The sequence below is a fragment of the Malus domestica genome, chromosome 05, assembly GCF_042453785.1.
Source record: "Malus domestica chromosome 05, GDT2T_hap1".
Classification (NCBI taxonomy): Eukaryota; Viridiplantae; Streptophyta; class Magnoliopsida; order Rosales; family Rosaceae; genus Malus; species Malus domestica.
Genome location: NC_091665.1, coordinates 14,759,551 through 14,772,761, shown reverse-complemented (window position 1 = coordinate 14,772,761; position 13,211 = coordinate 14,759,551). Strand labels below are relative to the sequence as shown.

General features: G+C 38.1%; 1 protein-coding gene across 1 annotated transcript; it reads right to left on the bottom strand.

Annotated features, from left to right (window-relative positions):
• Positions 1–7,506: 7,506 nt before the first annotated feature.
• Positions 7,507–9,267, bottom strand: LOC139196076 (uncharacterized). The gene is made up of 3 exons (XM_070821739.1): positions 8,804–9,267; positions 7,815–8,251; positions 7,507–7,640 (listed from the first exon to the last, which is right to left on the bottom strand). The coding sequence occupies exons 1-3, from the start codon at positions 9,265–9,267 to the stop codon at positions 7,507–7,509; spliced, it is 1,035 nt and encodes a 344-aa protein (XP_070677840.1).
• Between the last annotated feature and the right edge of the window lie 3,944 nt (positions 9,268–13,211).

Sequence of the window (13,211 nt, the reverse complement as noted above, 5' to 3'; positions counted from 1 at the left end):
AGGATTAATTAATATGTTAATTAATCATACGAATAAAGTTCGTTAAAAGACCACGGGTTAGTTTTGGGCCTCAAGGTCCAATGGGCTTCGAACGTCAAGCCCATTGACTTAAGTTGTATGACAACTTAATGATAAATAATTCACAAAGGCCTAAAAAGCCCAATGAAACCGTATGGCCGGCCATATTGATAAAGGAGTGGGTTTTGGACTTAATTACAAGTTTGCCACTCCAATGAATGTTGGTATAAATATGACTTTATAGCCAAAATTCATTTAGGGTTTCTTTTGGAGAAAAGATGAGAACACAAGCTCTCTTTTCTCTCTAAGAGGCCGGCCACCCTAGAGGAAAATAGCTAGCAATCTTACTTCCTCCGGGTCACTCATTTCTTCTTAAAATCTTACCTTGGTGTGGAGACTTAGAGGTTCTCAATTTTGAGAACTTGGAGAAACCTATTCTTCCATCCAAATCCATGGATCTAAGAAGCAAGGAATGAAGGCCCTATCTCTTGGGTGATTATCCTTTGCTTTTGCAAAGAGGAATCTACAAAGGTATAAATTTCTCAACTCACTTTCTTTTGAGTTGAGTCTTGGTTCACCTAACTACTAGGCTTTGAATTTCATGGGTAATGTTTTGTTTTTGAGTGCATACAAGCATGATTCCGCCTTTAATTGTTTATTGCATGCTATATAGATGTTGCTCAAATGAACATGTTTTTCACAAATTTTCCTTCACTGCTGTCTTTTCACTACTTTTGTATAACTAATGATTTTAAATTTCGGGGACGAAATTTTTTATGGTGGGTAGATTGTGGCAACCCGTCCCTAGTTTTAAGTTTTATAAATTTTAAATTAGTGATTTTATGAAAATGCCCCTTGAGGCAAAGATTTTGACCTTCATTGACGATCGGGTAGAGAGATGTGGTACTTATTTTTTTAGCATATCCTTGTAGTACTCGTCACTACGAACGTATAGGCGAAAGCCATTTGCGAGTCCAGATTATAACGGTATAGTTACAGATGTTTGAAATTGGTTATTTAAAGTTTAGTTATAAATTAATTCACACTCCCACCATGTCAGAGTGGTAACCAATCAGTTTTAAGGGAAGAAAGGAGTGACCAATCATAAAATTTAGAAAAGAAGTCAACCAATTAGGAGAAGAGAGAGAAACTGATTTCCTTTTCCCTTTTCTGTCGACCCGTTTACCACGATTGGCTTCGACCCGGTTGAAACTCGGCAAATTATGCCATTTTTTTGTCAAACCATCACCAACCAACACCTGCAATCTCTTCCACAACCTCCTATCTACCATCTCCACCCAAATTCGAAGGTTTTTAGGTCCAAAACTGTGTAGAACCTCACCGGAGCACTAGAGGTGCTTGATGGCGATTCCTTCATTCTGACGAGTTTCACCATCCACAACCACCCCTAATCAACTCCCCTTGGACCTAGGAACAAGACCCAACCAGTGGTAGAGGCGTTGGAACACCGAGGAAGGAGAATCGAAGTTCACCCATTTTAGGGTTCCGGCGGGTTTGAGTGAAATTGGAGCCTTTCCCGGCCAAATTGGACTTGGCCACATGTATAAAACTTACTCTACTCTTGGAGATCTTCATTTCTATAGAATTTGAGAATTTTTGGAGATAGTTAAATTTTCCGGCGAACCAGGGCGGCCGACCGCCGTGTGCGGCGGCGTGTGAGCCGAGTCCCCCCTTGACCTTCCTAAGCTAAGTTTGACACCCCAATTCCATAGGCAAAGTTCGATTGATGAAATCTCATCCTTTGTTAAAGACCGCTACTTGAACATTATGTGAATTGACAATCCGACCATTGGATCGTCACCAAACTTTAATACATTAAAGTACGTAATATTTGAGGATATTAGAAACTTACGGATTGGCAATCTAACTCACGGATCTTCCCAAGTTGGATTTGTAAGTTTGTAAAATAAAACGTTGACTGCCACTTGAATAAGCAATTGGCGGAGATCCAACCGTTGGATCGTAATGAAACTTTAGTATGATGTTCTAGAAGTATAATGTGGATCTTTAGAATTACAGATAGGAAATCCGAAATGCGAATCTTCTGAATTGAGTTACGTAGGGTTGTGGACCCTACCGTTGATCCTTAGGATGTGCTTTATGTACATTACATTTTTTATTGATAAGAGTTCTGAGACATGATTGAATATTTGTTCTAAGTGATGATCGTTCGTGATGTCTCGATATTGATGCTAGGGACTAGGGAGTCGTAGCGCGGACCTTAGGTGAGTGAGTATTTTCCTTTTTATCATATATACATAACTTATAGTTCCACAAATGCTTTTAAATTGATTTATGCATTTTATGCTGATGTGAAATTTAACTAACACTCAAATTAAACCCTATTAAACATGTAATTGTAGTATTAAGCAAGTAGAGATCGTTCTAAACCGGGGATTAACTAGGGCTGCTAATCAACACAAATATGACTCAAAAACACAAAACTAGACTTAGAAACACAAAACTAAACACTTAAGACCTAAAACTGACTCAAACTACTCAAAACAGCACAAATAAGTGAAATTGACTCAAAACTGACTCTAGGCAGTTAATTGGATGAATTTAAGACTACTAAGACTTAAAACACTAAATTGGACAGATTGCAAAACTAAATCAAACTAGGTACTAAATCTGGTGAATTGGATGGTGAAATAGGCTAGTTAGAGGGTCATTCTCCACACATGAACATAGGCAACATAAATCAATTTCCAGTATTGTTTCTTTAAACCATGAATGACAATGCCCCAAATTAATGGTGAATGCACTAATTAACTCTCAGATTTCCCTAAATTCATTGAATTGAATGGACAACGCATCGCAACCAAATTATTTTTCTCAAGTTCCCTATATGAATAGCATGATAAAGATACATTCAAAGATCATTAAGTTCCATGGAAATCATAAGTATTGACAAGGCTATCATAACTATGAACGGCATGATACTCCAGCCAAGAATCTACTTAACACGATTGTGACTAGCAATCAGATTCATGTACGCAAACTAAGTATGCATCCTTAATCAACACACAAGAATAAGTTATCAATCAAACAAATAAGTAAATCACATTCATGTTTTATGAAACAATAACTAAAGGTAATCAATTCATATTAAACATATGTCCATGGCTTTGAATTCACCTCTAACTAAGAAAAACTTAGTTACACATGTTCATAGCAATTGAAAAGCAAACTGAAATAAACATTCAAACTAAAACGAGGGAAGAAATAACTCTTAGAACTCCAATGGTTGCAGGTGGCTTGCGCACAAGGTCCTTGCTCTAATGGAAGGCACGGCAAGGGCTCCTTCTTTTCCCAAGTTGCAGCAAAGGTTTGTAGAATGGTGTGGATTGTGGCTGAGAGGGTTTTAGAATTATATGGGGGTGGTGAATGAAATTTGGCTAAAAATATGTATATATAGGCACAACAAACCCTAGGGAGATTTAGACTAGGGTTAGAAATCAGCATAAATAGAGAATTAGGGCCCTAGGGTGCGGCAAAAAGGTTTAAATTCACGAGGAAAAAGGTTTGGCCCAATTAATTTCTGAAAATGATTTACATAACCCAAATCCACAAGGAAAAGGTGATGTGAAAATTAAGTTGACACACAAATTAAACCCTATTGATGACAATTGTAGTATTAATAAAATAGGGATCGTTCTAGACCGGGGATTAACTAGGGATGCTAATCAACACAAATACGACTCTAAAACACTAAACTAGACTCTATAAACTCAAAACTAACTCAAAACAGCAAGAAACAATAAAAAAGACTCAATTCTAGACCTAACAAGTGACTTGGACGAAAATAGAACTTAAAAGACTCAAACAACTAAAAGAAAACAAGTTTTGACTCTAAAAACAAGACTTTAAAACAAAGGGGTTTTATTTTGACGAAATTGAAATTTAAAACAGAAACTTTGAAAACAAACTTAAGAAAAACGAAATTGAATGAAAAAGAATGGTGAACGGCTAGTTAGAGGGTCCTTCTTCACACATGACATATGCATACGAATCGATTTCCAATTATTCTTTTGACAAACCATGAATGACAATGCTCCGAATTAATTGTATTGAACTAATTAATTCTCAGATTTCCCTAGATTCATTGAATTGAATGGATAACGCATCACAACCAAATTATTATTTATCAAGTTCCCTAACTATGGAATATGCATGATAGAAATACTTAACAAAGATTATTAAGTTCAATGGAAACCATAAGCATTGACGAGGCATTCATAACTATGAAAAGCATGTTACTCATGCCTAGGATTTACTTAACACAATCGTGACTAGCAACTTTTACTACTCATGAATATAAGTTCATAACGATTAGGTGAAATTCCCTTATACTCTAGCATCAAATTCATGCATGCAAACTAAATATGCATCCCTAATTAACACACAAGAACAAGTTCTGAATAAAACAGATAAGTAAACCACATCCACGATTCATGAAACAATAACTGGATGAAATCAATTCATATACAACATATAATCATGGCTTCGAATTCACCTCCAACTATAAAGAAATTAGTTCCTCATATTCGCAATTAAACAAAGATAACTTAAATTAAACATTGAAAGTAAAAGATGGAAAACACCTAAGAACGCTCCAGCACTCCCAAAGGCTTGGGCATAGGCACGGCACAAAGGCTCCTCTTCTTTCTCCTTCCTTGCAATCTGCGGCACTAGAGGGGTGAATGTGTTTGAGGGATGTATGAGTGTAGAAAATTATATGGTAGAGGGTGGTGAATGATTTGAGGGCAAGGAAGTGTATTTATAGGCTGGAATACATGTCAAAATCCCTAAGGATTTGGATAGGTTTCTGAAATTAAAGTGGGATAAAGATTGTGTAACCGAAACCCAAATGGAATGGGTTAAAACAATCAAAAACCAAAGGGCAAGATGATAGCAAGGGTGCGGCATCAATTCCTACAAGGAGAGGGATACATTTGGCCTAATTTAAGAGGGAAAAGGATTCAGATTTCAGGTTCCAGAGCTTCTAGAAGAGGGGGAGGCGCCAGATTTTTAGGTGCTTCTAAAAAGGATGTTTTAGCACCAATTTAGGGGTTCTAGAAGGATAAGGGTTCTAAAATTTGAAATATGTAGTTTAAATGCATAATTATCCCTAAGAAATAGTTGGCATTAAGACAAATTGATTTGGATAAGATAGGATAAGATAAGGTTAGGTTAGGCAAGGATAAGATAAGATAAGGTTGGATAAGGTTTTGGATAATGTTCCTTCTTTTGAGCTAATTTCTTATCTTCTTTGTCTTGGATATATTTCTTCACTCTTTTCTGCTCATTCCTAGCCTCTTGAACTTCAAATTCGTCCATCCATCTTCCTCCATTCATAAGCTATCCATTTGATGCCCAAAATTGCCTCAAAATGCTCCAAATTGCACTTTCTTGCCAACTTTGTCATATGGACCTACAAACACACGAAAATAGCTTAAAACACTAAAACAATCACAAACTAACTATGAAAATGCAATAAAACAAGCTAACTAAGTCGCATAAATATGCTCCTATCAAATTCCCCCACACCTAGCTTTTGCTAGTCCTTTGAGCAAAACGAAACAAGCAAAACAAAACAAAACATAACCTAAACCTTCCAACGTTTGTCTCAGGGATTTCCAATGGAACATGACACATTAAAAATCACTACTCACATAGATTTTAGTTATCCTTACCCTCGAGCGCATACTTAATCGCTGTCACCACTCACTAGCTCGCATTTCATCAATTTAAAACATGGTTTTGATGGTAGTAACATGCCTTAGAGAATTCCCTCAATTCATCACAGGATATACTCTCTATTTTCACACAGATTTTCTAACTACACTCCCTATACTAGGTATATGTGAGAAGATTGATGTAAACATGTAGACCACACTCACATATGTTATAAGCGAAGAAAGCACTTTTTGGAATTATTAATGCATGTATATATATATGATCTCATGAATGGAATGCCACTACTTAGACGCGATAACCAGGGATACCATATGCTCAAACCAATCCCAAACTCTACAAATTGAAACACATAACACCCAAGCTAAAGTCAAAGGGTTGTAATGGGGCTAAGGGTATTGGCTAACAAAGAAAGGTTAAGGATAAACAAAGGTTCTTAAAACAATAGTAAGCAAAGTAATGAAATCAACTTAGAATTCACTCTTGAATGCAGCAAATAACTTGAAACACTAAAGGGATTTCGTTCATACTTAGGGTCATATTCACACTTTTTGGACCCTTTCTTCAACAACCCATACTTGTGAGTTCATTCTCACTTATTTCAAAACTTTTTTTTTCCTTTTCTTTTCTTCTTTCACGTTTTTTTTTCTCTTTTTTTTTTCTTTCTTTTTTTTCTTTCTACCCGTGTACATATCCTTCCCCCACACTTGATTTCTGCAATATCTTTGATCAAAAGGAATTCCCTCTAAGTCGTGCTCCACTATACTTTAAGAACAAGGGTATGGATAGTCCTATTCTATGCTAGGTGGGAATAATGTGGCTAACAACGAAAATAGGCTAAATAAAGCTCAAAGGGGTTAAAATTACAAAACAAATGCTTAGGATGAAGGCTTTTTGGCTCTGGTGGTAACTACTAAACAACTTCATCTTGTTATATGTTATGCACTCAATTTTAAGCTTTTAATGAAACGGGCATGAGTTCTAGTATTTGGGACTAAAGTGATGAAACGCATTCTAAGTAGCAACCAAGCAAAGAATAATGAGATCATGCAACGACTTTAGAAAACAAGAAATCATAGATTAATAACTCTCCAAATAAAGTTTAGGCTCAAATCTCTCAGGGTTGTAGCGTTAGTTTGAGTTCCTTCCTTCAAGCATGTTACAGAAACTGATTTTTCCTTTGTGATTACATGTGAATTCGTAAACTATAACTATAACCAAGTATAAACCAAAGAGTATATCAAACTTCCGTCCATGTTTGTAACGTTCTTTCACAGTCATGCAATTAAAAACCAAATCTTCATCATTGTGTTGGAAGGTACCCTAAGACACAAGAATAACTTTAAAACGACTCTTTTTGGGTTTTTCAAAACTTTTTCGATTTTTTTTTTTTTTGAAATTTCGTATTTCCTATTTAAAGCCACATAAAGACACATCAAAACATACTAAAAACACTAAAAACAATGAAAAAAAACCTTTGAAATGTTAGGTGGTAAAATCCTACGAATTTTTCAACAAAACACTTTGTTTACCCCCCCACACTTATACCAAACATTGTCCTCAATGGTGCAAACATAGACTCACACAAAAACAAGCAAATAACATAAGTAGCAAATAAGACAAATATGGCAAAGTAAAAGCAATAAAGAGTAGGGTTTAGGAACGCAAATTTGGTTGTGATGCCGGAGCTTCCTAGGGCTTCCTTATTTGCATGGGTTGCCTCCCAAGAAACACTTCCTTTAATGTCTTCCAGCCGGACGATACCTCCGTTTAAGCTGCAATAGGGCCAACAGCTTGGAGGGGTACATTCTCCACGACATGCTCCTCAAAGGCCTCATAATAGGGATTTAAACAATACCCATTTACCTTGAATTCTTGTTGCGTCTTCAAACTTTGTATTTGGACTGCACCATGAGGAAAAACATTAGAAACAACAAAAGGACCAATCCACTTAGAACGCAACTTACCCGGAAACAAATGAAGGCGAGAATTGAAGAGTAGCACTTTCTGCCCTATAGAGAACGTCTTGCTACGAATCATCTTGTCATGGAATGCCTTCGTCTTCTCCTTGTAAATACGAGCATTCTCATAAGCTTCATTCCTAATTTCCTCAAGCTTATTCAATTGAAGCTTTCTATCAAGACCTACGACATCAATGTCCATGTTGAATGTCTTGACGGCCCAATGTGCACGATGCTCTAGCTTAACGGGAAGATGACATGGGTTCCTATAGATGAGCCGAAAGGGTGACATCTCGATTGGTGTTTTGTAGGCAGTACGATACGCCCACAATGCATCATTCAAATGCAAACTCCAATCCTTCCTCGTTGGCCCAACGGTCTTCTCTAGAATCTGCTTGATTTCCTGATTCGAAACCTCAGCTTGCCCACTTGTTTGAGGATGATAAGGGGTTGAAACCTTATGCGTGACGTTGTACTTTTTAAGCAGCGACTCAATGGTTCGATTGCAAAAATTGGAGCCCCCATCACTTATAAGTACCCGCGGCATTCTAAACCTTGCAAATATGTTAGTCTTAACAAAATCTGCAACCACTTTAGAATCATTAGTACATGTGGCTTTTGCTTCCACCCATTTCAAAGCATAATCAACCGCAAGTAAAATATAATTGAAACCATGAGATGAAGGAAAAGGTCCCATAAAAGCAATGCCTCAAACATAAAAAATTTCGACACTAAAGATGGGAGTTTGCGGCATGTGTTCTTTGGGACCTATATTGCCCAATCTTTGACGTCTATCACAAGTCATGCAAAACGTTATAGCATCTTTAAAGATTGTAGGCCAATAAAAACCTCATTCTAACACCTTGAGTGCTGTCCTTTGGGTGCCAAAATGTCACCCACATGCATAAGTGTGACGAAAGGTTAAAATTGAATTAAATTCAGAATAATGCACACACCTACATAGAATCTGATCAGGGCAATATTTCCACAAATAAGGATCATCCCAAACATAAAAATGTGCATCTTTTTTCAATTTATCACCTTGTTGCTTGTTTAGGGTGCTTAGAACTTGTTTAGTAACCAAATAGTTAACTAAATCGGCATACCATGGCACAATTACTTCAATGGACAGCAACTGCTCATCAAGGAATGCTTTTTCGATAGGCACGACATCCTCCTCATGCACCAAACGGCTCAAGTGGTCAGCCACCACATTTTCACTTCCTTTCTTGTCCCGGATTTCCACGTCAAACTCTTGGAGAAGTAACATCCACCGAATAAGCCTTGGCTTGGTCTCCTTCTTTGTGAGCAAATACTTCAAAGCTGCATGATCAGTGTAAATAATAACTTTAGTTCCAAGTATATATGAACGAAACTTATCTAAAGCAAATACAATAGCAAGAATTTCTTTTTCAGTGGTGGAATAATTCAATTGTGCATCATTCAAGGTTCGGGATGCATAGTAGATGACGTGTGGCTTCTTGTCCCTCATTTTTCCCAAAACAGCTCCTAATGCATAATCGGAAGCATCACACATAAGCTCGAAAGGTCGGCTCCAATCTGGTGGCATAATGATGGGGGCCGAAGTTAGCATCTCTTTGAGGTGTTTGAACGCCTTCTCTCACTCGTTGAACTCAAAGGGCACATCCTATTGGAGAAGTCGGCATAGGGGTGTGGAAATCTTTGAAAAATCCTTGATAAATCGCCTATAGAATCCTGCATGTCCAAGAAAAGAACAAACCTCTCTAACCGAAGTAGGAGAGGGTAAGTAGCGTACAAGATCTATTTTTGATTTATCAACCTCAATTCCCCTTTCAGAAATGATATGCCCTAAAACTATGCCTTGTTTTACCATAAAGTGACACATTTCCCAATTTAAAACAAGGTTAGTTTCAACGCATCGTTTTAAGATTAATGTGAGATTTTCCAAACAACCATCAAACGAATCACCAAAGATGCTAAAATCATCCATGAATACCTCAATAATCTTCTCAACAAAATCTGAAAAGATACTTACCATGCATCTTTGAAAAGTGGCAGGGGCATTGCATAAACCGAATGGCATGCGACGATAAGCAAAAGTACCGAAGGGCATGTGAAAGTGGTCTTTTCTTGGTCTTCCAGAGCTATGACAATCTGATTATATCCTGAATAACCATCAAGAAAACAATAAAAAGCATGACCAGCTAACCTTTCAAGCATTTGATCAATGAACGGCAACGGGAAGTGGTCTTTCATTGTGGTGTTGTTTAGCTTCCTATAATCGATGCATACTCTCCAACCTGTTTGGATACGGGTTGGCACAAGCTCATTCTCGGCATTCTTCACCATAGTGACTCCGGACTTCTTTGGAATGACTTGAACCGGTGAAACCCAACGGCTATTCGAAATTGGATAAATCACTCCACAATCGAGAAGTTTGATAATCTCTTTCTTCACCACTTCCATCATTGGAAGGTTGAGTTGGCATTGAGCCTCTCGAGTTGTTTTAGCCCCCTCCTCAAGAAATATATGATGCATGCACGTTGTAGGGCTAATCCTCTTAATATCGGCCAATGTCCATCCAATGGCTGTTTTGTGCTCTTTCAACACCCGAATCAATTTCTCATCCTTTATTGCAGTAAGTGATGAAGAGACAATGATGGGCAACGTCTCTTCATCTCCCAAAAATACGTACTTTAAATGATCCGGCAACGGCTTAAGCTCAAGAACGGGGGCCTGAATTACAAAAGGTAACAAAGTATTTGTTGAAATGGAAATTGAAATTGGGTTAGAAGGCTTACCACGATGTTGTGGCAATGATTCAAATGCTGCCATAATCTCGGCGTGTGCTACATTGGGTACGGCCAGATTCGGTTTCAACCCAATTCCTTATACAATTGTTGTTTCAAGGGGATCGTTTTCCAACGAGTCAAGAAATTCCAGCGCCAATGCATCAAATGTATCAATAGAAAAACAAGAATGATCATCTTTAGGAAATTTAATAGCTTCAAAAATGTGAAAATTAATAATCTCCCCATCAAATTCCATTGTTAAAGTCCCCTTGAACAGATCGATCTTGGTGCGTGCTGTTTTCATGAAGGGCCTCCTAAGTAGGATCGGCAATGGGGTGACATTGGGTGAATCCTCCATCTCTAACACATAGAAATCTGCTAGGAATATCAAGTTATCCACCTGCACCAAGACATCTTCCAAAACACCTTTCGGATATGCATTAGAACGATTAACTAATTGAATTATAACACCATTGTTTTTAAGCTCGCCTAAGTTCATAGATGCATAAATTGAATAAGGCATGACATTAATTGAAGCTCCTAAGTCTAACATAGCATGTTCAAACTTAGTATTGGCAATAACACAAGGAATTGTAAAACTACCCGGATCTTTGCATTTAGGGGGTAATTTCCTTTGCAAAACAGCGGAGACATTCTCACTTACTTGGACAACCTCTTTGTTTGAAATTCTTCTCCTTGTGGTACAAAGTTCTTTCAAAAACTTAGCATACCTTGGAACTTGCTTAATTGCATCAAGAGGAGGTATATTGACTTGCACTTTCCGAAACGTCTCTAGAATGTCTTTCTCGTTCTCTTCCTTCTTTGATTGCCTAAACCTGCTATGAAATGGTGCATTTAGTGGAATAGAACTAGAAAAGCTCGAATTAAGACTTACCTTGGCTGAATTGGATGGTTTGGGGGTGGAAGATGGTTACGGCAAGGGTTGCTCCACCCTTGCCGTGGGTGTGGCTTGTGTTTCCTCCTCAAACAACAACTTTTCATCCTTTTTTTTACTTGATTTAGATTCTTGGGGGTCGGTTCCAACTTTCTTGCCACTCCTTAATATGATTGCTTTGGCAGTTTCGAATCCTCCCTTCGGATTTGCAATGGTTGAACTAGGGAGTCTACCTTGGTCTAGAAACTATCCTACAAACTTCGCAATCTGCCCAATTTGCTTCTCCAAGTGATCCACCCTTTTGTCTTGGTTTTGCATTGCTTTGGTTTGATTCTCTTGCCCCTGAGATAAATTGGTGAGTAACTTAAGAAGTGTATCATTATCCAAGGACGTACCTGAACTTGTTTGGGCATGTTGTGTTTGGAATTGATTTGGTACGAATGGATTTGTATAGAAGCCCAGGGGTTGCTGTCTAAATCCTCCTTGTTGTTGGGGTTGTTGAGGCTCCCTCCATTTAAAGTTTGGATGATCTCTCAAACCCAAATTGTAAGTGTTGGAGTATGGATCTTTGCGTGGCTAATTTTGGCTCCCAAAACCCACGGCATTGGCAGATTCCCACCCTCCATTCTCAATCAATTGAGGGCATTGGTCATTGAGATGTCCTTGCATAGAACACACACCACAAACGCTTAGTCCTTGTAGCTTCATCCCTTCGGCCATCTGAGACACAATGGAAGTGAGGTTAGTTAATTGTGATTGAGTGTCAAACATAGAACTTATCTCATTAACTTGCTGCCGTGGGAGGTTTTTTTGTCCAAGGCCTTCGTATTGTTGTGCATTCAATGCTCGATTTGCAATTAGGGTCTTTGCGGCAATTGGTGTTTTGTCAACCAATGTACCCCCCGCTGAAGCATCAAGCATTTGTCGCTCAATTGGAAGAAGTCATTCCTAAAAGTATTGAAGTAGAAGTTCTTTCATTTGATGTTGAGGACATGAGGCGACAAGAGCCTTAAAACGCTCATAGTATGCGGGAAAGGACTCTCATTGGCTTTGTTAAATGCCACTAATCTTCTTCCTCAAGAGAATGACTCTCGAAGTGGGGAAGAACTTCTCTAAAAACGCCATCTTCATGCTTTCCCAAAACGTGACCGTTCCGGGTGCCAATTCATATAGCCAATCCTTAGCCTTTTCCAAAAAAGAGAATGGAAATGCTTTCATCTTTAGAATGTTCCCATCGACATTAATGGGTGTCATGCTTGAACAAACCACCTTGAACTCCTTAAGATGCTTGTTTGGATCTTCCATGGATAGCCCATAGTATTTAGGAATGTGATGCAATAAGCTTGACTTCAATTCAAACTCATCGGTTTTGCCTTGGGCAGCCACGGGATATTGAATGCAAAGGGGTGTGGCATTGGCTAACCCCGAGGCCGAGAGCTCCTTTATTGTACGGTTGTCCTCTGCCATGACTTCTTCTTCTTCAAATTCATATTCGGCCTCTGAACTTGAACTAGGTTCACTAGGTTCTGGATGCCTCATCTTTCTTCTTCTCAAATCTAGTTCAAAATCGTCGTTAAAGTCCAAGATATGTTCACGAAACGGTTGAGAACTCCGAGTCATAAACTAGTACCTAAACAAAGAAAACAAAACAAAATCAGAAAACTAGTAAAACACACGGCAAACACAATGGATTGGCAAGTTTGCTAATCTGCAGCAACAGCGCCAGAATTTGATGTGAAAATTAAGTTAACACACAAATTAAACCCTATTGATGACAATTGTAGTATTAAGCAAGTAGGAATCGTTCTAGACCGGGGATTAACTAGGGATGCTAATCAACACAAA